The sequence below is a fragment of the Anolis sagrei genome, chromosome 1 (genome assembly GCF_037176765.1).
Source record: "Anolis sagrei isolate rAnoSag1 chromosome 1, rAnoSag1.mat, whole genome shotgun sequence".
Classification (NCBI taxonomy): domain Eukaryota; kingdom Metazoa; phylum Chordata; class Lepidosauria; order Squamata; family Dactyloidae; genus Anolis; species Anolis sagrei.
In genome coordinates this window covers 43,531,177-43,557,976 of record NC_090021.1, presented here as the reverse complement: position 1 = coordinate 43,557,976, position 26,800 = coordinate 43,531,177, and the positions used below count along the sequence as shown (strand labels likewise).

The following is a 26,800-nucleotide window of genomic DNA, read 5'->3' as shown; positions in this document are numbered from 1 at the left end:
GTAGAAACTTTTGGTTAAGAACCCCTGATAGAAAATGAAGTTGATATCTGCTGAGGTTTGTTTTCAGGATCCCCATGGAAAACAAAATCCATGAATGCTCATGGCCCATTACACAGGGTGTACTAAAATTTGTCCAAGCCATTTGAGATCCTTGGATAGAATTCATTGGTGTGGAGGTCTACATTATTTATCTAACTCTATGTGTGGTGAATCTCAGTTCTTCTTCATTAGGATTTAGGGAAATGCTTAAAAAAAAAAAAAAGCTCCCAGAGGAGCACCTCGTGGTGCAGTGGGTTAATGCGCCGAGCTGCAGAACTTGCTGTTAGCCCCAGCTTCTGCCAACCTCGCAGTTCGAAAACATGTAAATGTGAGTAGATCATTAAGTATCACTCCAATGGGAAGGTAACAGTGCTCCATGCCGTCATACCAGCCACATGACCTTGGAGGTGTCTACGGACAACGCCGGCTGTTTGGCTTAGAAATGGAGATGAGCACCAACCCCCAGAGTCAGACATGACTGGACTTAATGTCAGGGGAAAACTTTTACCTTTTTAAAAAGCTCCCAGAATCACCTACTCAGCACAACCAATGGTCCAATGAGCCATGCTGGCTGGGGACTCTGGCAACTGTAATTCAAAAACAACGTTTTGAAACTATCATGACTAATAATTTAGTGCCCTGTCCTTCACTGATATGGAATAATCTCTAAGAGGGTTCCTTTACTAGCAGACATTCAGGCTTGTAGATATTCAGGCTATCAACCTACCATATTTCTCCGACTCGAAGACACAATTTATTCGTAAGACACACACAGTAATTTCAGTACCACCAATATACTGATTAAGAACTCATGGTTCTAAGATGACCCTCATTTACAGAGATCTTTACATGGAGAAATGGAAAAAAATAAATTCTGGCTCATCCTAGAAAGTTTGACATCCCAATGTTTTTCTTTCTGCTACCTTTAAAACAGATCAAGAAAGGTCCTCGCCTTGCATAAACACAGGAGAAAACACTGCTCAGCCTTCTCTTTGTATTACTGCAATGTTGCTAGGGATGGTTCCATTTGAAAGGTCAGGTAAACATATCAATGTTCTCATTAATGGGGAAAACAGCACAAATATATTGACAAAGTTGTCAGGCAGCCACTGGCAACTGCACAAAGGGATAACCAGACAATACCCTATCTTCTTTGAAAAGCTCTTCAAAGAGAACCATTATGCTCTGTTACACATAACCAGGCCTACTAGAAAATTAGCTAGATTTGGGTTCTTAACTGATGCCAAATCAAGATAGTCCCTCCTCCTCTTCCTTCTACTCCCCTGTTTCTGGCACACTGCTTTTATTAATAAATGCTTCACTGCTCTATGACCAGACATATCAAGCATCATGAGAAAGAAGGAAGCAAAATATTCAAGTGTTTCATCTACAAAACTTCCTGATACAGGTTTCGATTGAGGAATCTCAAACTGAAATGTTATGCAGTTATCAATTATGCTGATTATCGATAATGCTTATATCAACTTGCATGGAAAAACAACACTCCTGCAGTGCATTTACTTTCATTTCTTGATTGAGGAAAGGCCATTGTGCCTATAAATCCCTTCTGTGCTCTTACTTGAACAGATATTTTTATTATCACACCTACAGAGATGACCATACTTCTTGTTTTCACACACTTCCTATAACATCTCTAAGCAAAATGTGCTATGGTCAAAATGGTAACCCCTGAAATTAGCTTTGGTTACTCTCTGGAATTCTTTGTCAGAGGTGAAGCATAAGCTGGTGATGGAAGAAAATATAACCTTAACCTTGTTCTCTTGCTTACAGACCCATGGATTCCCACTCCAAAACTTACTATAGTATGATTGAAAGTGCAAGGCTATCTTCAACCTTTTGACATGTGAAGGCGAATAACAAATAAAACGTTGCTGTTGTTGTTGTTGTTATTATTATTATGCTGGTTTGAAAAAAGGACATCCTGGTCATAACAGCTGGCCATAAAAAAATAACCCAAGGCCACCTATGTTAGATGCCTGGCTAGCATTTAAGAACATTCATACATGTGGGCAAGAGGGCCATTTAATATATTTGCACAGCAGGTTGAGCATCCCTTATCCAAAATTTCAAAATTGTAAATTGTGCACATGGGAAGCTGAGGTAATGACACCTTTGTTTTCTGATAATTTGATGTACGCAAATACTTCACACACAAAGTTATAAAACAATTTTAACTTCAATTGAAGTGTACAAGGTGTCTATGACACAGAAATGGCGTCTGTGTTTAAACTTGGTTCTCATCTCACAAATATCTTATTGTGAATGTATATGCAAATATAGGAATTTCAAAATCTCTAAAAATTCAAAATTCAAAGCCCTTCTGTCCCCAAACATTTTTGATCAGGGATAGTCAACCCACAGTAGAGTTCTGGAATAAAGTTAACATCCGTTTTAAGAGACTTCACAAAGACTTCCCTGGAGGCAGGGAGGGAGTACAAGCAAGGTTGGGCAGGCCACGGCAGTAGTAAAGCCAATCAGATGAAAAGACAGCCAGGAGTTTGTCAGAACATCGAAGGGTAGAAAGGATGACTCAGCCCAGAAAATTAGCACATGGTCTTTTGGAGATCAAGTGAACTCCAAGGTCACCAATATACCCATGAATCCTCTTTTCAACATCAATGAGGAAAATGTAGGAGAGCCAAAAAATGGTTTTCTTCAATCCCTAAAATCTTCATAGTCAACAAAGTAAAACCTCTAGGAGCTTATTCACTGGGGTCTATGAAAAATACTACACTGACCAGTTAAGTGAGTATCAAACCAATATTGAAGAAAGTGGTTTCGCTGTTCAGAGGATTATAAAGGAAATCTTAGAATTGAGGCCCAGATGGTAATGACACAAATAACAGAGCACTGATGTGCATTAAGAACCTTATTTAGTGCACTTTCCTGGGCCTTTGTTATCTAGCTTCTAGAATCTGAAGCTAGCTTCAAACTGAATTAAGTAGTCAGTGTAGATGTGGCCTTTATGTGGCTGCCTGATGCAAATTCTGACCTTGTTCATCTAGCTCAAAATTGACTACACTAACAGAAGGGTTCAGACTAGAACACATGTAAATAAAAGTTCCAAGTTAAATCACTGGTTTCTTTACATAGATTAACGACCCTCGTGGCTTCCCCCCGCCTCATCACAAAGGGGGAAGCCTCCTAAATCTGGCTCGACCCATCTTTCTAATGGAAAGATGGGGAGCCTCCCATCGTCTGCTGCTGACTGATTTTCAGCAGTGGTGGGAATTTTTTTCCAGTTTTTCATGGACCTGTCCTGGAAGTAATTGTACTGGGCTTGATAGGAGTCCCATCATCACCGCCAAAAAGAACCCTGTGTGAAGAAGTCTCTAATAAAACCACCTTTCTTGAAAGCTGCCGGCAGTCTTTGACTGTAAGAGCAAAAGACGCAGCAATCTATACTGGGGGATTGAAAGAATATTTCAAAATAATCAGAAATGGTTCCAAAAAAAAGTATTAGAAAAACCTGATGGGAGGAATCCTGGACGCATAAGAAACTCCTGCAAGAAAGTATTTGAAAACTGAGCAGGTTTTGAAGATGATTTACAGTTGAGGGTTGATTCTGTACAAAATCTGCATGTGGGCCTTTTGCACACAATTTTATGTGCAGGAAACGGCATTCTTTCCATTGAAAATCATGGAAGTTGTCTTTTTTTATTATTTTTTCATATTTTCCAATTTTATGGGAGTTATAGGCCTCTAATCCAGCAAAAGTTGTGACCTACTGCAATGGGGCTTATACAATTTTGTAGCCTTTATATCTAATGCAAATCAGATGCTAGCCTTGGGCTCTGCCATAGAGAGAATGAATGCCTGCCTTATGCCATTGGTACATAGTGTGGGGTTCAGAAGGCATTGGATGCCTTGAAATTTGCATCAGCTCCAGATGTTGCAGTTCCACTAAGCTAAGCAAGCTAAAACAGACAATATTATCATTTAGAATGAACAAAATTTTAAAAGAACACTTGGTATAAAACAAGGCTGTTGGCACTGGTACTACACATGCCTAAACAGGACTAATTGCCTCTGGACAAACTGCTTTGCTAGTAAAGGCCAAGGGTAAGAATCAGGGTGTATCACAATAAATGAAAAGAGGAACAAGAGTTCCATAAATATCATAAACAAAAGTAGAATGTAGTCCATCTGATTCAAGAAAGGCAAGCAATAAATTTATCATTTCTCTTTCAGATATTCCCCCAAAGTATATCTGAGAAGCAGTGATCCACAACTCCCCACCCGCATGCTACAAAGGATGCCCTTTCTCTTGCCTCCCATTCCTGAATTTCATTAATGGCGAACAATGTCCAAAATGTACCAACACCCAAATACTTCTGGGAATATGTAGATAATACTGAAAATTGACATTTCAATGACATTCTCTCCAGAAATTGTAACTGCAACATCAATTCATAAATAAACCACAAAAGTCTACTCTATTCAACAAAATAACAAACAAAGCCCTTAACTATCTGGGTTTTCCATATGGCCTGCATTCTTGATGGATTTACATACACCAATCAAGACTGTACCATCTCTTACATGTAGTGCATATGGCATGAAGTCTGCTGCAACTTGGACAGATTGTTTGTTTGTATACTTTGTCAACATTGCTCTGTACTCAAAACATACAGAGAATCTTCACTCGCAAAATAAAAGGGTAATCCCACATAATTTACAGAAGTGGTTCCCAGCCTATGAACCACTGCTCACTGGTGGCCCATGAGACCTAAAATAAGGTCCACTGCATTAGACTATTAAATGTGGTTTTCTGTGGGCAAGCAGATGGCAACTACTGGATGGCACATGTTCTGTATCAGAAACTAGAGCTTATGTGGTCTATCCAATGCAATTTTCTGAATAAGCACCCCCAATAAACAAACTGAATCAAAAACTGGTTTGTAATTCTTTTGGTACTGATGTTGGAGAGCGGTCCCTGGTCAAAGTGGTCCCTGGTCAAAAAGGGGTTGGGAACCACTGCTTTACAGAAACAGATTAAACTTCAGTGGTTCTCAACCTTTGTAATGCTGCACCTCCTACTACAGTGGCTCATGTTGTGGTGACCCCCAACCATAACATTATTTTCACTGCCATTTCATAACTGTAATTTTTCTACTATCGTGAATCGTAATGTAAATATCGGATATGCAGGATGTATTTTCATTCGCTGGACCAAATTTGACACAAATACCTGATACGCCCAAATTTGAATACTGGTGGGTTTGGAGGAGATTTATTTTGTCATTTGGGAGTTGTAGTTGCTGGGATTCATAGTTAACCTACAAAGAGTTGGATTTTTTTTTTTTTTTGGAATATCTACATCATGATATATGTTGCACATAGTGCCCAAGTCTAAAATTAAATTTATTTATTTATTTATTTATTACAGGTACTTTTACCCCGCCCTTCTCAACCCCCGAGGGAGGACTGAGGGCGGCATACAAAAAAGGCACAATTCGATGCCTATACACTTTACAGATAACATACATAATATTATAGGAATTATGCTTCCTATAAAACTATTACACACAACCTAAAAGCAATCTTATACCATATTCTGAATAATTTTGCACATTAAACAAAGTTTACCTACATTGACTCATCAGAAAATAAATAGGTCTCTATTTTAGCCGTCCATGTGAATAATTTCAGATTTTTGGAGAATGCTGGATATCAAAATTCTGGCTAAGGGGTACTCAACCTATACTATGGACAAAAAGAGCCTACATTCACTAAAAGCAACAAATCCCATCTGATCATATAAGCTAAGGAAGATCATCCCTATTAGTAGTTGGATGGGACATCACCAACAAATGCCAGGTGCTCCAGGTTATATTTCAGAAGAAGGAACTAGCAAAACCATCTCTGAGTATTCCTTGGCTAAGAATATCCTATGAAATTAATGGGATCACAATAAGTCGACAGACAATTTTAAGGCACATACACATATGCACATACATACACACACATGATAGACATAAATGGTTCCTCTAAATATGGAGTTCAATACTGTACCAAGCAACTGCATACAATACATTGAATTAATTGAGATTTATGCGAGCCTCTTTGGCAACAGTTTTGGCCTTGAAGAGCTCAAGAGAGGGAATGAGAAATGTAATTATCTCAGCGATCAAGAGCTTAATCCCGAAGATTTGTACAAATGTTGTTTGGAACAGAATTTGAGAGTTATTAGGGTTACAAATAATGTGCACTTATTCTGTGGTTTTATACATACTGTGGTTTCACTTATCCTGTGTTTTCCCACATACAGCATTCCCGCATTTAGCTATTGCTTTTACAGAAAGAGAATTCTCTCATTATCTATTATATAAATAGCTAGAAGATTGGAATATTGAGGTTTCTCTGGACACAGTTTACTACAGTACTTACTGGAAACATTGCCTTTTTGACTCATTTATTCGTAGCTTTTTGGTCTCATGCTTCACTGAGACTAGAAGCACCAAAGCAAAATCAGTGTTATTCAATGTATCTTCTTAAGATATTTGTATAAAACAAGTCTCATTCATTAATGCCAATAGATATGGGAAACAGTTTGCTCATCACTTGGTGTGTGAAAGAGAGAGGGAGAGAAAACCCAGAAGCAACCTGCAGATAGAGAACTCTTACAACATTCAAAGCCAAAGAAATGATAATATAATTGTATATACTGTTTATATTGAAAATTCCAAGTTGTAATAAATGATATAGTAGGCAAATAGACATAACAACCCATTTCCTTCTACATAAGAAGTATATTGGTGGATCAGACCTATGATTTGTTTAGCCCAGCATTAGCAGAGACAGGAAATATAATAGAAAGGGGTTATTGTCTTCAACCTTTAATAAGCTAAATAATCAAATCTAATAATCAAACTGCATTTGAGTTAGAATGCAAGAATCTAACTATAATTGCTTATATTAAATTGCAATTTAAGTTAAAAGTTTACAATGAACCTATTAGGTGAAAAAGTAATAAATGATTACATGATTTTACTGCCTTCCTCCCCAGTCTTTGAAAATGGGATATTTTCCATCTATCTCACCAACCCCCCATTTCTTGCTTGTCCTTCTCTGTCTCTTCTAAACCCAAGCTCCCCCACCTCACTTTCTTTAGCTTCTTAGTTCCCAATGGATCCCAGCATTAAAAAGCATCAAAATTCAGTTTCCTGGTATAGATGCATGTGCCTCTATTCAGTGTCCAGTGTACAAAATAGAAAGAATAATAGGATTATAGAGCCCATCCAGTCCAGCCCCTATCAAGCAGGAACACACAGTCAAAGTACTCTCAATAGATGCCATCCAGCCTCTGCTTAATAATCTCCTGAGAAGGATACTCCAGCAAACTCCAAGGCAGCATAGTCCTCACTATTGAATAGCTCTAACCATCAGGAAGTTCTTCCTAATGTTTAGGAAGCTTGAAGCTTTTCATGCAGCTTGAATCTATTGCTGCATGCCTTAGTTTCCAGAGCAACAGAAAACAATCTTGCCCCTCCTCAGTATGACATCCTTTCAAATATTTAAACATGACTATTATGTCCCCTCTCGACCTTCTTTTCTCCAAGCTAAACATACCTAGCTCCTTAAGCCATTCCTCATAAGGCTTGTCTTTCAGATCCTTGATCCTTTTGGTTGCCTTTCTCTGGACATGTTCCAGCTTCTCAGTATCCTTCTTGAATTGTGGTTCCCTGAACTGGACACAGTATTCCAGATGACGTCTGACCAAAGCAGGATAGAGTTCCCTCCGTAGACACTTTCTATTGATGTAGCCTATAATTACACTGGCATCACACTGTTGACTCATGTTCAGCTAGTGGTCAACCAAGAATTCTAGATCCCTTTCACATTACCATTTCAAGCCAATTGTTATCCATCCTTTATCTGTGCCTTTCAATTTCCCCCCTAAGGATAGTAACTAACATTTGTCCCCATTTAAATTAATTTTGTTAGTTGTGGCCCAGCTTTCTAATCCATTAAGATCATTTTAGATTCTGATCCTTCAGAGTATTAGCTATTCCTCCCAATTTGGTGTCATCTGCAAATTTGATAAACATGTTCTCTATTCCATCATCCAAGTCATTGATATAAATGCTGAACAGCACTGGATCCAAGACAGAACTTGCAGCACCCCACTCATTACTTTTCTCCAGGATGAAGAGGAACCATTGGTAAGACCCCTCTGAGTTCAGCCAGTCAACCAATTCCCAATCCACATAACAGTAGAACTACCTAGCCCAGATTTTACTAGCTTTCCTGTGAAAACTTCATGGGGGATCTTGTCAACAGCCTTACCAAAATCAAGATATGGCACTTTCATGATTTGTTTAGCCCAGCATTAGCAGAGACAGGAAATATAATAGAAAAGGGTTATTGTCTTCAACCTTTAATAAGCTAAATAATCAAATCTAATAATCAAACTGCATTTGAGTTAGAATGCAAGAATCTAACTATAATTGCTTATATTAAATTGCAATTTACAAGCCCATTATACTTTACAGACAGCCCTACTTTTTGATGCAAAAAACTGTTGGTTTAAGATCCTGAACGTATCCAATGCCACCTTACAATCGCCACAGCAAACTCAGTAGAAAGGCTGTAGAAAGGCACCCATGTTCTATACAAAGTTAGCGCTAGAACAGATGGGCTCCCTTGTGAGCATGACAGAATCCTTATGGATGTCAGCAGTTCCTCTTCCCAATCTCCCAAATCTTGGCTGATGCCGCACTAAATATCCGGGTGGACAAAGCTGGGACAAGTTGATAACACCAAGCTCATCCACCAAAGCTCAATATGTAATTCCTTACCACTTGGGTCTAGATACAGCACATTATCCAAAACCTTCATGGCTCAGTAAAGGAGGGGAGGGAAAACAAACAAGAAATGGCCTACTCACACGAATTTTGATGATTCTTGTCTTTGTGCCACAATTCTTCTTAAATAGCATTTTCTGAAAAGGAAGTAGAATATTAGGAGAATGGCCACTGGTATGCAAGACTAAGTAGCACAGTTGCATATATCTCTAGTGATAAACAACTCAGGAGTCTGAGAAGAAGCACTCAAGATTAACTTTTAAGTAAAATGATGTTGCTGTACAGAAAATAACAGCATGACAGGTAACTGTTTAGCAGGACTAGATAGTTCCATTACTGCCCAAAATGAAAGAATGAACTTCTCCTGGACATGAAATTTTAAGAGGCGTAAACACTGGCAACCTTACTAATAAGCTTCCAGAAATTTTCCCATAAGAGACTCAATAAGAGACCGGTTTCCTCATTACCAGCTAACAATAGTAGCCGTCACATATTATAATAGGCTAGTATGTCTATCTGTCTGTCTGTCTGTCTGTCTGTCTCTGGCATTGCCTGGGTTTGCAATTTCTTTGTGGTTTTTTCTTTCCCTCCACCATTTCCCTCATACATCTTTTCCCTCTTTCCTTTCCTTTCCTTTCTTCTTTCCTTTTCATTCTCTCCTCCCTTCCTTCTTTCCTTAATTTCCCTCATTCTTCGTTTCTTTCCTTTCTCTCTCTCCCTTTCTCTTCCCTTCCTTTTCTTTCTTTCTTTCTTTCTTTCTTTCTTTCTTTCTTTCTTTCTTCCCTTCCTTTTTTTCTTTTTTCTGCCTTACCTGATACCTTTTCCCCCTTTTTCTTTACTCCTTCTTCCTTACTGCTTCCTTTTTCTTCCTTTTCTCTTCCTTTCTTTTGCCTTCTCTGCCACCTTTCTTTCCCTCCTTCTTCTTTCTTTCTTTCCTCTCTTTCTTTCACTCATAAGCCCCACCTACACAGCCATATAAAATCTAGAATATTTGCTTTGAACTGGATTATATGGCAATGCAGCCACAGTTAGTTCTGAGAACTGCATCATAAGACCTATTCACTGGCAACATAGATGGTTTAAATGTTTGGAAACAAATAAAATAAGTGGATTCCTGAACCTCTAATCCCACTAGTACTTTAAGTTAGGTAGTGAAGGTTGTGTGCACCAAGTCAAATCATGTAGGAGCCTTTGTGGTTCAAACAAACAAACAAACAAACATACTTCTACTTTCGATCGATCAATCGATCGATCAATAGATAAATTAAGCTACAGTTTCCATTTTTTACATTTGGTCTAGGCAAAGGAGATCGGAAGAATATTTAGGAACAATAGCAAAACATATTCTGTTTTCATATTTAAAAAGATCATTGCACATAGTGTATTGCATACTTCCAGAGCAGTCCCCAAATTACATTCAGGACAGATTTCGTATTCTTTTACTAACCATGAAGGAAAATGAGCTTACAATGTCTAAAGCTATTAAGTTGAGGTGTGAAATGAGAAAATGTCATATAATAGAGGTGCATAAAAGTTATGCATGACATGGAAACAGTTGAAAAATAGAAAACTTTTCTATTTTTCTAGACTTTTGTAGACTTGAAACTGACATCATCTTATGAAACAACAAGATAGAAGATTAAAGCTATGGATTTTGTTTGTACAAGATGAAATGCTGGCAAACCAATTTAAGATGGCTTTAAAGAGTGGAACATAGGCAAATCCATGGACAAACTACACCAGAGAAACCACATCATTCCCATAGGTCCTGAAGTGAAAAAAGATTTTCAGGCATGATACATTAGTGTGGAGGCAGCCTGCTCCCTAACCTCTGTTTACAAAAGCCAACTTGGAACATAATTCCCTGGGAATGCCTATAAAACAAACTTGGGCTTTGTTCCCAGAGCTTTTGCAAAAGGTGTCATAGGACAGGCATTTACTGGGCAAGCTCAGCAATATGTTTTTGAGTTGTCCCAGCTTCTGTGCCCCAGTCCACAGATATTTTGAAGTAAGGAAAGAAAATGGCATAGAAAGCCATTAAATCTTACACACATATCCCATCATCCCCACAAAAACACTGAAATTGAAATTTCTATGGTGAGGATGACCACCACTTCGCCATGTAACAGCTAATTCTCAAAGAATTATGCAAATCAATAATAATAATAATAATAATAATAATAATAATAATATGCAATATGCTCTAACTTGGCATGGTCATGACAATAAGGCTGAAGAGAGATTTTCCTAAATACCTGAAAGGTATTATAACCTATTTATTTATTTATTTATTTATTTATTATTTCCTATATTTATACCCCGCCCTTCTCCCCCCAAAGGGGGGCTCATCCTACTGATCTTAGAAGCTAAGCAGGGACAGCCTTGGTTAGTACTTGGATGGCGGGATACCAACAAATAACAGGTCCTTCTGGCTATATTTCAGAGGGAGAAATTGGCAAAACCATTCGCAAGTTTTCCTTGCCTAAGAAAACAGTACAGACTCGCCATAAGGGACTGGGCAGTGATGTAGCTAGTTAGTAGCCAGCTGCATTAATCACTACTGATTTAATGCAGTAATGCTGTTGACCTATGCCATTCAAAAGACAGTTGCATCTGCCAAGTAGGAAATTTAGGTACTGCTTTATGCGGGGAGGCTAATTTAACTAATTTACAATACCATAAAACTTTCCAGCAACATGCAGAAGAATGAGGAAGTACTCTATCAAAGGACATGTGCCATTAGTGGACAGTGAAGTGGCAGCTCCCCCTGTGTCCAGAACCGAGCATACCCCCTCATGAAGCCGGAAAAGCTGAAATGTTAAATTGCCTCCGTGTCTGTCTATATATGTTGTATGTCTAAATGGCACTGAATGCTTGCCATGTATATGTGCATTGTAATCTGCCTTGAATCCCCTGCGGGGGGAGAAGGGTGGAACATAAATACTGTAAATAAATAAATATAAATAAATAGGAAGGCGACTTGAATTTACACATATATACACATGTACACACACTAGTAGAAGATTTCTATTTCCTAATTTTGCCTTTATGGAAAATTTCCATATGTCAATAACCTCAAAAGCAAGGAAGGGGATCACCCTGTGGGATGCCTCCTAAAGTATGAATCACCATTTGGGGCTTGGGGAAAACCCTGAATACTTCAACTCAAAGGAAGGGAACTCAGAACTCAAACCCTGCAGAATGTGCAAGTCCTACTCCTGCATTTAGGGAAGTTGCAGTGCAAACCAATAGAGGTTGAAGGATACCACTTTCTTGTTTAGTCAGGCCACCTATCAACACCTTCATGGTGCAGGATTGAACCACAGTTTACTGGCGCTTCATCAATTGATTGTTGTTCATTCGTTCAGTCGTCTCCGACTCTTCGTGACCTCATGGACCAGCCTACGCCAGAGCTCCCTGTCGGCCGTTACCACCCCCAGCTCCCTCAAGGTCAGTCCAGTCACTTCAAGGATGCCATCCATCCATCTTGCCCTTGGTCGGCCCCTCTTCCTTTTGCCTTCCACTTTCCCCAGCATCATTGTCTTCTCAATTGATATGAGACACCAATTCAGTATGGATGTGGGGATAGGTTTACAATAGGAGACTATCCCTACACAATGGGAGACTATCCTGCCAGGATCACAAACTCACTCGTTTGTCTCCTGATGAATGTCCCATCTGAGTCCCATCCCCCCCCCCATGGATGAGAAGAACGATATGGAAATGCAATAAACAAACAAACAAACAAATTTCTTGACAGTAAGAGCTGTTCAGCAGTGGAATATGCTGCCTTGGAATGTAGTGGAGTCTCCTTCTCTGGAGGGTTTTAAGTAGAGCCTAGACGGCTATCTTGTAGATGACCCACTTTGTGTGTTCCTGCATGGCAGAATGGGGTTGGATTGGGTGGCCCTCCTGATCTCTTTAAACTCTACAATTTTGCCTGTCATGCAGTTCTGCTGCCAGTGACTAGGTGAGATACCCATCCCCTTCCCCAAAACATTTTTCACTGGACTTTGAATCCACTCTTAGCAAGCTTATGAGATATTGAATTCAGGTGCACATAAAACTTCAGTCCAAGCAAGCCATTATTTTGTAGTCTTGGCATAATTTTGCATGGCTAGTGGAATTACTTTTGTGTTCCACATAGAAAGATGAACAGGCAGGAGTAAAAAAGGAAGTATTCTGTTTAGCATTGTCAACATTTTCCTAGCAATGGTTCGTTCTTTTGATTCCACCTCTTTCCGCAAGGAGAGGGGGAAAGTCCCATCATTTTCTACACATTATAATCCTGACTAAAAACATAAAAACCTTGTCATTCACAAGATGGGACCCTAATTCTATTTGTAAATTCAGTATGTCAGAAGTAAGCTCAATTCTTCTCTGCTTGTTAAGGCAAAACAATCAAATAGAAACCCAGCACCGAATGATGGCAAGGAAATGACTTTTACAGCACAATTTTAAATGGCTCCTACAGGCTTTTACAGTCAGATGAGAGATTAGGTGGCTGGTATCTCTACACCTGCTGCTCTAGCAGCTGCCCAAGCACAGCACATGGGTATCAAGCAACAGAAACATTGCCATGTAACCTGGAAATAGCTGCCTGCTCACCTAAATTGATATTACTTTAGAAGTAGAACAATAGCAATACTTTCAAGAAAAGCCTGGTTGTTTTTTTTAACAATCCTGTCCACAGCAACTGTGTTGGGGGAAAAGGCCAACTTTAAGGCAACCAGAACAAAACCTGTATTGTTGCAGAACTGAAGTAAGCTTTCCAAGAAAAGAGCTTGCTTGACCAAAGCAAACACTCTACAAGGTAGTCATGCTGAGAGATAACTAAAAAGATAACTAAAAAGCTAACCAAACAAAGCCCAGCTGAACCGAAACTTCTGGATAGACGTCAGTTGGCTGCAAGACAGGAATGGGTCAAGATTTACCCAAGCAGATAGACTTTTATCCACTTTTAGCCTTCAGGTGTGCTAAATATAAAATATTATTTTGTTGCTTGCTTCTAGCTTACATTTAGATGTGTCATTTGTATTAGTGGAGATACACACACACACACACACTGACATGACTGTTATCTATAGGTAATGAAGACCAGATGGTTTCTATATGTATGGAAGATCTGCTGATTTTTATTTGGAAAACACCAAGCTCAATAGTACTACTAGCCAGCTGGCTGATGAGGATTGTGAATGTTTATTTCAACACTTCAGAAAGAAGCACTTGAACAAACATTTGTTGGATCCCAGCACTCTAAATAACTTTTGATCGTAGTCTAATTCTTTTAAAATAAAGTCTGGGTGTAAAGGATTTACACAGCATTTCTCAACCTCGAGGTCAGGACCACTGGGGGATCATGAGGGGGTGTCACTGGGTCGCCAAAGGTCATCAGAAAACACAGTATTTTCTGTTGGTCATGGGGGTTCTTTGTGGGAAGTTTGGCCCAATTCTATCATTGGTGGGGTTCAGAATGCTCTTTGATTGTAGGTGAATGATAAATCCCAGCAACTACAACTTCCAAATGTCAAGGTCTATTTCCCCCAAACTTCACCAGTGTTCACATTTGGTCTTATTGAGTATTTGTGCCAAGTTTGGTGCAGATCCATTATTGTTTGAGTCCACAGTGCTCTCTGGATGTAGGTGAACTGTCGCATGCTGGGCCTATGACAATGTCTGTTTACAGGACATGCTTTCTGTATGCCCAACGGGATGCCGGGGTGCCTCAGCTAAAGGGTCCCATAGGTTTCCCAACACAAAGTTCTGTAGAGGCTCAAAATAGGTTCAACAAAGTTTTTTTTATTAAGGCTTAAATCTTCGAACAAATGAATTAAATGCTTTATAATCTTGAAAAACTAGCAGCTTTCCCGATCTGCCAACAAGGGACAGGCAACTGCTTGATAAACTGTTCCTATCTTCTTTAGGGAAACCTTCTGACTCCTCCATGGGCAATCTTTCTTTACCCTGCTGGCGTGAGGACCCAACTCCTGGCTCCAAGCTGCGTTATGGATAGCCCGAGTGATCCCTTACCAGGCAATGGTTGCTGTAGATCTGCCAAGCTGGTGTTCTGTAGATTTGCCCCACGAAGGCCGTGGAACCATTCCTTTATTTTCCAGCAATGCTGGCTGTATTCCCCCAGCAAAGCTGTGGAACTGTAACTTTACTCCCCAGCAAAGCTGGCTGTAGATCTGTTTCTTTAACCCCAGCAAAGCTGTAGAGGTTTTCCTTTTTCCTCAGCAAAAGCTGTAAGAAGTGAAGCTTTTTTGCAGATGGGACAGAGAAAGCTCACACGTCCTGCTGTAAGGCTCCAAACTGTGAGACTGAACTAAAAGTTCCCCTTTTCCTCCAAACCTGAGGAAAGGGTCGGATGTAAATGCTCTAATGATGATTGATAGGTTGTTGGCCCTATGACTGCAACCTGGGGAAAGCTACCCAATTGCAAAATGCAAGGCCCAAATAAATTCAAACAAACTAACAGTACAAGAAAAAGAAATTCAATTCTCCTGGCACAGCTGTGCCAGCACAATAACTCCAAAACTCAAGGTCAATGCCCACCAAACCCTTCCAGGATTTTCTGTTGGTCATGGGAGTTCTGTGTGCCAAGTTTGGTTCAATTCCATCATTAGTGGAGTTCAGAATGCTCTTTGTAGGCTAACTATAAATTCCAGCAACTACAACTCCCAAATGACAAAATCAATCTTCTCCAACCCCACCTGTATCCAAATTTGGGCGTATCAAGTATTTGTGCCAGATTTGGTCCAGTGAATGAAAATACATTAAGCATATCTGATACATAGTTACATTACAATTCATGATAGTAGCAAAATTACAGTTATGAAGTAGCAATGAAAATAATTTTATGGTTGGGGGTCACCACAACATGAGGAACTGTATTTAGGGGTCTTAGCATTAGAAAGGTTGAGAACGACTGTATTAGAAGATTAATCAGTTTCTGTAAATCAGTGGAAGCCATTTCCAACATGCACCCAGCATGTTTCTCCTTTGACCAGTCACAACCTTTCTTACAATTTTCTTTTTGAAGATTAACTGTATACAATTATCTCTTCTTTCATTCATTCTTTTAAGCATATTTGGGGGTTTTATAAGGCAAGCTTATTTGCTTTCTCCCTATCTACAGTTCACATATGTACAATAATAATTTGAAGCAATTGCTGTATGCCTTTCTCGTTTTAGGCAAGCACAAACAACTAGAGTAAAATCAGCTACGATCGATTCTTTCCTATCAGAATTTTTATTTCATTGCATACTGCAATAATATTACTGCAAATTAATGCTAAAGGTATTTCGCCACTGTCCCAATTCCAATGCTGCTTAAATTTTTTTAAAAGAAACCCCCAAACTTTCAGCTAAACAGTGGACAAGAAAGGGGGATGAGCAGTCAACAAGAAACTCTGCAAAAGTGAGGTTTTATCAGAGGCTTTGTTCTTTGATTTATGCCTATAAGTGGATCCTTTCCAATCTGGATCCAGTCCTGGTTTTAACTGTCAACACTCTTAATAGGTGAACAGTACACAAAACTGGACACAGAGAAGGCATCACTGTTGATTCTTTTGAACTTCCCATCAGCATTTGATGCCACAAACCATTGTTTCCATGTTGGCCGTTTGATTGACATGGGACCTGGGGCCTGAATCTTTTAGGAAAGCAGTACAGGGTGACTGATGTTCATCCCTAAGGCTCTAAACATGTCTCAATACCACAACACTCAGCACTGCTCCCTATTAAAGCTTCTAGATCAGTGATCCCTAACCTTTGGTCCTTTAGTTATTTTGGACTTCCATTCCCAGAAATCCCAGCCAGTTTACCAGCTGTAAGGAATTGTGGGAACTGAGGTCAAAAAACACCTAGAGGACCAAAGGTTGGGAGCCACTGTTCTAGATGAAACCACTGGTGAGGTTGTGGGGTTCATTTTACCACCATGTTGCTGATACTCATCTCTCAAGATTTCTTCTCCTGTTATTTAGCAATACATACTCAGGAGGCTGAAGCAGCCCTGAGTCACTGTGTGGATACAGTAAATAATTGTATGTAAATGAATAAAATGAGGCTGAATCCAGACAAAACAGAAATTCTGTTAGTCTAACGGTGGTAATCTCAGATTGAAATTACCATCAGCTCTGATTGAAATTGCCTTCTCTCTCAAAGATCACTTGGAGTGCCCTTAGACCTAACATTGCTTCTGGAAATCCACATGGCTGCTATAGCAATGCGTACTGTTGCTCAGCTTTGCTGGTGTGCTAACTGTGGCTTTGTAGAGAGGCAGATTTGGTCACACTGGTTCATGGCCCCATTGGTTTCCCAGTGAGACTACCATAATGCCTTCTATATATTGCTGCCTTTGAAAAGGTTTGGAAGTGCTGCAAAAAAGTTTAAGTCTGATTTGTCCTTGAGAGCACTGCTTCTTAAACTATGGGTCCTGAACCCAAATGGGGTCCCCTTAGCTCAAGGTTGAGGTCACGAAAAAAATGGCAGCAGTAAAGATTTTTTGAATGTCACATAATGGCTGTTTTAGACATTTACATGAACCTGTTGTGCAGTGTTTACAGTGGACTCTGCAGAAGATGCTTCAGCTGTACTTCATAAAAAGGAAAATTACCTTCTTCAGCAAGACTTCCAAATGCTGATTAATTATTAAATGTTTGATTTTATACCTATTTTATTTACCTATATACACAGGAGGAATTGTGTAAACATTTATTGAGCCAAAATAGCTCACAAGTGAAAATGTTTTGCTTTAGAGAACAAGTACTGCTGACTTCATAGCAACTACATTGACTTCCAATTTGTTCTCAAACTCACAGCATTTGTTGTCACCCCGGGGAAGTCATGCTACTCCTCTATTCTGCCTTGGTTAGACCACATCTGGAACACTGTGTCCAATTCTGGGCACCACGATTGAAGGGAGATGTTGACAAGCTGGAATGTGTCCAGAGGAGGGTGACTAAAATGATCAAGGGACTGGAGAACAAGCCCTAGGTGGAGCAGCTTAAAGAGCTGGGCATGTTTAGCCTGCAGAAGAGAAGGCTGAGACATGATGAAGTCTAGGTATAAATAAAGGGGAAATCATAGGGAGAAAGGAGCAAGCTTGTTTTCTGCTGCCCTGGAGACTAGGATGCAGAACAATAGCTTCAAATTACAGGAAAGGAGATTCCACCTGAACATTAGGAAGAACTTTCTAACTCTCAAAGCTGTTCAGCAGTGGAACTCTCTGCCCCGGAGTGTGGTGGAGGCTCCTTCTTTGGAGGCTTTTAAACAGAGCCTGGATGGCCACCTGTCGGGGGTGATTTGAATGGGATTTTCCTGCTTCTTGACAGGGGGTTGGACTGGATGGCCTACAAGGTCTTTTCCAACTCTATGATTCTAATAAACAGTTTGGAACCACGGTCCCTAAAAGACTGTCGCCTTGCATATGAGTCTGTCTGAAATTTGTGATTTCAAATTGAGACTGTTGCATATTCCATCAGTCAGAGATCGTATCAGTTATAGAACCACTTCCAAGGGAATTTCAAATTCCCTCCAGCAAAGTCCAGCCCCACTGAGGTTTCATATATCCTTAAAACCAATGTTGGCTTTGGTAGCTATTTTAATGTGCTTTAAAAACAATTCTTTTAAAAAATGTTTAAAATAACATTTTCACTCAGTATGCTTTACCTTGAGAGTTATAATATGATGAGTAGCAAAACAGACTGCCATTTTCTGAAACATATTCCAGTACTTATACTCAAAACGCATAAGCAATCAAAGAGAAATTCTGGGAGCAAGGATCCATTCACATAAAACATTAGTAGTACTGTGGTGTCCCTAGAAATCTCCATAGTGACATGCTATGGGACACTGGGGCTTGTAGCTTGTTATGGCACCAAAGCTCTCTGGGTAATCATAGAATCATAGAATCAAAGAGTTGGAAGAGACCTCATGGGTCATCCAGTCCAACCCCCTGCCAAGAAGCAGGAATATTGCATTCAAATCACCCCTGACAGATGGCCATCCAGCCTCTGCTTAAAAGCTTCCAAAGAAGGAGCCTCCACCACACTCCGGGGCAGAGAGTTCCACTGCTGAACGGCTCTCACAGTCAGGAAGTTCTTCCTAATGTTCAGATGGAATCTCCTCTCTTGTAGTTTGAAGCCATTGTTCCGCGTCCTAGTCTCCATGGAAGCAGAAAACAAGCTTGTTCCCTCTTCCCTGTGGCTTCCTCTCACATATTTATACATGGCTATCATATCTCCTCTCAGCCTTCTCTTCTTCAGGCTAAACATGCCCAGTTCCCTAAGCCGCTCCTCATAGGGCTTGTTCTCCAGACCCTTGATCATTTTAGTCGCCCTCCTCTGGACACATTCCAGCTTGTCAATATCTCTCTTGAATTGTGGTGCCCAGAATTGGACACAATATTCCAGATGTGGTCTAACCAAAGCAGAATAGAGGGGTAGCATTACTTCCTTAGATCTAGACACTATGCTCCTATTGATGCAGGCCAAAATCCCATTAGCTTTTCCAAAATCCCAAATGACTTTCTCAAAACTATAAATTCCAGAATTCCACAGGAGCAAGTCCTAGCAGTTTAAAGCCGAATAATAATGCTATCATTGTGTAGTGCAAATAGGCCCCAAAATGAACATAATTGGTACACCTTGCTGAACTGCTCTCCTCATGACATATAATCACTAATGAGATTTCTTTGTTTTAAGAATTAGCCACATTAAGAAAAACTTGTTTTCTACTGCTCTAGTGGCTGCAGTACAGCACAATGGATCCAAATTTCAGGAAAAAGGTGTTCCTCCTAAAAATTAGGAAGTACTCCCTGGGGGTAAAAGATATTCAGCAGTGGGATATACTGCCTCTTCTGAGCATGACAGAGTTTCTTTTCACTGGAGGTTTTTAAGCAAGGGTCAGGTGGCCATCTGTTAGGAGTTCTTTGATTGGGTGTTCCTGCTTAGCAGTGAGCTGGACTGGATGGTCTTTATGGTCTCTTCCAACTCTATGATTTGATGAAAGGCAGCATGGAAAAATACCATTGTCTCATACTGTAACAACTGCCTTTCCAGGTTCACTGAGCCTAGACTTCTCCCTTCAAAGTCAGCTGTTAGGGACAGGGACAAAGTCTCCCAAGAATGAGACCCAGTACTGAAACAAAAGGGAAATTGCTCCCTCTCTTCTAATTGTTGTGCCTGGCATACATCGTGTGGAGGGTTAATGCCTGCCTAAGGAAGAGAAGCAGCTGCAGCGTGGTAGATGAATGAGGTCAGACCACAACACAAAGTGGCTATTGTGAGCCATGCTACAGCTATAGGGCGTCTGCTTGATGGGATGCCACCGACTACTCAACATGTGGTAACCCAAAGCAGGCCAGGGAGAAAGAAAGAACTCTTGGAGGTTGCAACTGATGGAGAATGCAGCAGCCCAAGAATGGCGGGCTGGTACTAGGAGAACTATGTCTCACGAATTGAGATGTTCCAAAGAACCCTCACTAAGTGACAGTGCACCAGCATTAGCACAGTCCACAAATGACATCAGTGCGTCCAAAATTAAAAGCAAAGAACGGCAACTGCAACAGCCTGCTTCTGAAACAAGTTTTATGGGACAGAAAGAGACTCATTTCAGTCTTTTCTAGAACAAAAGGTGTAAAAGATCAATGAGATTCTTTGAAAGGATGAATATGTTTTTTAAAACCAATCTAACACTCTGGAGGTTGCTTTGCAATCACAGCAAGCCTTGGGCAATATTATCAGTATGTCTATTATACCAATACTGGCAGTCTCTCATTCATCCTGAATATTCAAAGAAGAATTTGGAAACATATCATCAGCTCAAGTCAACACTCCAACCCACATGTGCCAATCTAAAGGCCCGTGGGCCGAATATGGCCCACCATGTCAATTTATGTGGCCCTCCAGATGCTGGATGACAACTCTATACTTCTCGTCATTAGACATCATTATAGAGCTGATGGGAGTTGAAATACCGAAACATCTGAAAGCCTGGAGTATGATCTGTTCAATCAGGATAGTTGGGTTTGAATTTAGATATAAGGCTTGTGAATATGATGTCTGACTTTAATCTTTCCTCAACCCCAGAGTTATAAGTGTTGTTGGATTGCAATTCCCATTATCTCCCGTCCACATGGCAGATATAATCAAAAGTGATCAGAGTTGTCGTTAAATAACATTTGGGGACTCAAATTGGGTAAAGACTAAAGAGCACCATCCACTATGTAAAAACATATATATAGTTAGCCCTTTGTATCCACAGGTTCTCCATCCATGGACTCAACGGGCCTTTCAAAGTAGCCATAAGGCTGATGTGGCCCTAAATAAAAATAAGTTTGACAGCCCTGCTTCAGTCCCAACAAAAGCAGTAACATGAAAACCAGCATATTGCTCACAAGGCCTCCCGACATGCAACAGACATGCAAGGGGCAGTGTGGTGTAGTGGTTTTGGTGTTGGACCAAGTCTCTGAAAGAACAAGTCTCAGATCTCTACTCAGTCTTGGAAACCCACTAGGTGATTTGTCCAAGACACACTCTCTCAGCCTCAGTGGAAGGCAATAGTAAACTGCCTCTGAATAAATCTTGCCAAACCTTATAATGGTCTTGGGAAAAGTGACTGAAGGCCAACAGTAGCAGCTACAACAACAACACATAGGAAACTACCATTTTGTATCACTATAAAAGTTGAAAAATTCCTTTGTTGTACAATGAATTCAGTTTGCAATTTGCACCATGTGCAAGGTTTGCAGGAAATACTGCAACATCTTCCATGTCTCATCTATAATTGAGCACTCCTGTTAACCTGCAGTAAGGAATGATGTCTTCAGACATGCTGTATTAAATTTTTAATTCAACAACCATAACAAAGCCATATGGTTAACTCCAGTTACAACTCTCAGGCAACATATATAGGTTACATCCTTGCAAAACTCGCATGGAGCCTGTTATATGAGACCAGCAATGATTATGAGATAGCAAAAGGATGTCATTGCACAGTATTTTCTATTCAAGCTAAATAGTCAAGTTCAAAGGTGTCACCTTAATAACACTCTGTCACACAACAAACAAGCTAGTTTGGTGATATAGTGCTCACTACCACAGAACGGTTAAATTCTTCTAAAAGAGCTTGACATGATCAACATTATCAGATTATGGATGGCTCTCTACAAACACTACATACTCATATGCATTCATGTTCATCATTCCGCAGAATCAGTGACTCTCCACATGTCATAAGACTACTATTCCCATTATCCCTGATGACTAACCTTGCCATCAAAGGTTAATGAAAGTTAAATTTGAAGGAGCGCAGATTTCTCAACCATATTTTCAGTCTTCCAGACTAACTTCCTGAGTTAAACACAGAGATATTTTTACTCCCATGAATAATCATGTAAGATACACATATGTATGAACACCTAGAAACACTTCTAGCTTACAGATTGCCTTCCATGTCATACATGCTGCAGCAAGTCAAGCTGATTTTAACTACCAGTGAACAAACCATTGCAAGCAGAGATTGGACGGGAAATGAGGTACAACACCCAGAATCCCCTAGTCAATGTAACCACTAGTCATGTTAAATGGGGGCTTCTGGAAATTTAATCTATGTTCAAGTGAGCTTTGGAAATAGGAAGAGGTGTTCAAATACAAAAAAAAAAAACAACCCTGTTCTGGTTGTGAAGAATACTGGAAGGTATGGTAGCTGTATTTCCTAGATTAAAAAGTTAGTGAAGATAGGCAGCACTTATAAACAGGAAGCTGCCTTTCAGAGACTCATCCGATTTTCCAACTAGCTCAGTTTCCCCTATATTGTGGTGGGAAATGTTATTCAACTGCAGCTCACATGATCCTTACCTATTGCTAAGGCTAATGGCACCTGTCCAGCCCAAGTTATATACATATGGCCATTCCCAGGGATACTTTTATATTTTAAACTAGCTGTCCCCTGCCCTGCGTTGCTGTGGCCCACATGGGGGTTCTGTGTGGGAGGTTTGGCCCAATTCTATCGTTGGTGGGATTCAGAATGCTCTCTGATTGTAGGTGAACTATAAATCCCAGCAACTACAACTCCCAAATGACAAAATCAATTTTTTGAGTGAAGGACACACATTGGGTTGTTAGGTGTATGCTGTCCAAAATTGGTGTCAATTCCCACAGTGGTTTTTGAGTTCTGTTAATCCCACAAACAAACATTACATTTTTATTTATATAGATTAAATCTGGGACCTCTGCCTAACAAACCACAAGACTAAGGGTACCTGCTACACTTCCTAAATCAAGGGTCTCGGTAATGCTACGTTTGGACTACAACCCCCCAGAATCCCCAACCAGAAAGTAGCACTTTCATGGTCTAGTCAATAGCTCAGCAATGTTATATTCTCAAACTTTAAAAGCAGGCACATCAGAATCAATTAACACACTTGTCATAACTTGATGGCCTAATATGTCCATTAAAAAGTCATCTCTTTACCATCCCAGGCAGCTCCCCCAAAACAGGCACAGAAGACAGACACGCAGAGGGTGGAAAGAGATTTCAGGGACTTTATTCAGATTGGCTGTAAGGCTTCCAGGTCAAGAAAAACAATATGATATTTCTTCCTATTTGAAAGTCTGAGTAACATGCCCTTAAAAATTCTCCGAAATGCTTAAAAACATCCCCATAACCTCCCAATTTTATGACAGAAGGTCTTAGCTAGTTCAAAAGAGGGGGTGGTTGGTGGCAGCTGTGACTGCCTTCCTTTCAAAGTCTAGAATTGGAAAGGCCTAAGTTCAAGTCTTCCCACTCAGCCATGAACTTCACAGAATAGCTGGTCACCATTCCTCAGCCAAACCAACCCACTCAGAGCCACTGCAAAGCTTAAATTAAGGGAGAGAACTATGTAGGCCATTCTCAGCTCCTTGGAAAAAGGGTTGGCAAATAAAGGATGGGAGCAATGCATATTGTACAGCCAGACACATATAACAATTGCTACACCTTCCATTCTGACTAGTTTGTTTTTCATTGATCTAGCAATACCAATTTCCCTTCTCTGGTTACCCAGCCATCTATGTAAATGCACAAGAGAGATGCTAATCTTCACATTCAACTTAATGTTTATTTATGATGGATTAGGCTTTATTTGTATATGCTAAGCAGCTTGATTTTGCATCAATAAGCAGAGTTATTCAGAACTATCTGCAATGCAGAAAACACTGTTTAATATCATTAGGTGCATCCGGAGAATGATAACCGAATAGTAATGGGGAGGTTATGTATATGGACTCACACAATGTTCTTAATTTCCACCTCCTAGTATCTTCTTTCCACTGAGCATCACGTACATATTGAATAGCACAAGAGCGTACACTGGAGCCGCTGATGGGCTAATAGGATAAAGGGATCTCACTCTCCAGTGATTTAATCCACTGATGCAACATATAATTAACTGCTGCGATTGGAGAGCATTAGCCCAGTGTTCTCCCACTAATTGCTTGACTGTCTGTACTATGCCTCAAGCTTGCTAGCAGGTCAGCTACATATTCATTTTAGCCAGGCTAAGACAAAGGAGGAACAGTTTGCCCACTTAACAAACACAAGAGGTGGGCAGGCAGATAGATAATGGGCACCTACAACCTTCACTTGAAAAAACTAAAACCTAAGAGTTTGGGTCTCATATGAACTTTTAAGGAGCTTCTTCAAGGAAGTCTTACAGGAGATCCTAATGTCATGCTTAAAGATGGGTGAACTTTTAGGCTCACTTTATATTGCCACCTGCACATTAGCAAAGGCTTACTTGTAACATATTATATGTAAAAATACGCTGTAGTGGACCAGATGCCATTTAATAATCATAATAAAAAAATTCTTACCCACCTCTCCCTGTGGCCCGAGGTGGGTTACAACATAGCCAAAACACATTATTATATAAAATACACATCTTTAAAAGTATTTCGACAAAATGCATACATTGAAATACAAAGAACAAATATTAAAATATAGTGAGTTTAAAATTCATAATTCAAACTGGCTGGGTAGGCCTGCCGGAACAGATGGGTCTTCAGATGTGCCATTTAATAATCATTTAATAATTAACTTTAAATTGTTAAAGTTAAAATAAATAAAGCTCCTGGCCCAGATGGGTTTTCAGCCAAGTAGTACTGGCTGGTTGGAACAGACGCCCCAAAGAGGACCTACATGTTTAGGGCAGATTGTACAGGAGAAGGCGATCCTGTAGGTAGCCTGGACCCAAACCATGTGGGGCTTTAAAGGTCAAAACCAACACCTTGTATTTTTCCCAAAAACTAATTGGAGTGGAGTGTCTTTACTATAAGTGTAATATGCTCACTCCTGGATTTACTAATTACTTCAAGAATATGATAGTTTAGATGCCATGAGTGGAAGGTTTTCAGCAATTTTGATTGTTCTACAAATCTCTTTAAGAGACCCCCATGAAAGGGTTGCCATAAGGAGAAGGCAACATGGAAGTACATAACAACAGCAATTACTACTCTGAAATAAATTTTAAAGTAACTAAAAGAAATTTGTTACTCATTTATATTTGCCTCATACATACATTTTTAAAATCTTTTTAACAGTCCGGGCTGGATTATGAAAATGTTGTTGAAATTCAATGTACCTATGCCTTAAATATGAAATTTGAGTATGTGCCACTGAATGACTTGCAGGAAAGGCTATCTGAGCAATCTACCTATCAATGCAAGCTTATGCTTGCACAAAAAATTAATTTAGGAGTAAGTTGATGCCATCCCAGATTTATGTATTCAGCTGTCAAAAATACCCAAAAACCCCAATTTCAAAACTATAAAGTGGTTAATATATTTTAATCTTTCAAACTATTGTTATTATTTATTATTTTGAACTGATTTCATTGTAAGCCATCGGATGATATTACTGTTGCAGCTATTGTTATGTTTATGTATATCCTGCAATTACCTCCAAATTACAAAGTAACAGAGCTCAAAATTTAAAAGAACAATACGATGAAAACATGCAAAAAATAAATATTAGAAAATCTAAGAAATCAAGACAAATATTTCTCTTTCAAAAAATAAAATGAGCAGATACAGAGGCAACAAAAACCAAGATTCATTGAAAAATTCTCAAGGAGTTCTATTGTAAGTAGTGATATTGCTTTACACCAATCTGGAAGAAGCATACAGTGACTTTTTGAGCTCTGTTCCCTACAAGCTTACATTAAGAAGTATGTTTTAACTCCTTCTAATTCACAGAACAGCCATGCATTCTGATACCATGTATTTTAACAACTCTGCTGAATTATCTGATACGCACATTTCCATCATAGGTAACAGAAATGGCATGTAATTACAGCAGACAATGGGTGCATCTACATGTCAAATTAATGCAGTTTGAAACCACTTTACCTGCCATGGTAAAGCTCATGCTATGGAATGATGGGTGTTGTAGTTAGGTGAAGCACCAGACTCTTGACAGTAAAGGCTAAAGCCCTACAAAATAACAACTCTTCCATAGCAACTTAAAAGTCTGCTGCCACCAGAATAGTCTTTGATGAAAAGACAGCTGGTGGGAACCAGTTCTTCCATATTGGTCTCCTTGTATTATTGAACAACATGAACATGTAATTCCAGCCGCCGCCCCCCCCCCCTTTTTTTTAGTGTAGTTTGTTAAGGTCACCTCTTTACTTTTGAGTCATTATTCACAAGGTTTGACATCCCTTATATCAGGGGTCTGCAAACTAAGGCCCGGGGGTCTGATACGGCCCTCCAAGGTCATTTACCCGGCCTTCGCTTAGGGTTAACCTAAGTCTGAAACAACTTGAAAGCACACAAGAACAATAATCCTATCTCATCAGCCAAAAGCAGGCCCACACTTCCCACTGAAATACTAATAAGTTTGTTTTTGTTAAATTGTTCTTCATTTTAATTATTGTATTGTTTTAAAGTGGG

General features: G+C 39.7%; 1 protein-coding gene across 2 annotated transcripts in view; it reads right to left on the bottom strand.

Annotated features, from left to right (window-relative positions):
• Nucleotides 1-26,800, bottom strand: part of LOC132761332 (uncharacterized) — a 67,084-nt gene that overhangs the window by 11,434 nt on the left and 28,850 nt on the right. Inside the window, exon 4 of one of the 2 annotated variants that reach the window (XM_060754106.2) lies at nt 8,951-9,004. The exons of the other annotated variant lie outside the window; for it this stretch is intronic. Coding sequence (XP_060610089.2) covers nt 8,951-9,004 — 54 coding nt within the window. The remainder of the gene's footprint in view (nt 1-8,950; nt 9,005-26,800) is intronic. 2 annotated transcript variants of the gene reach the window in all.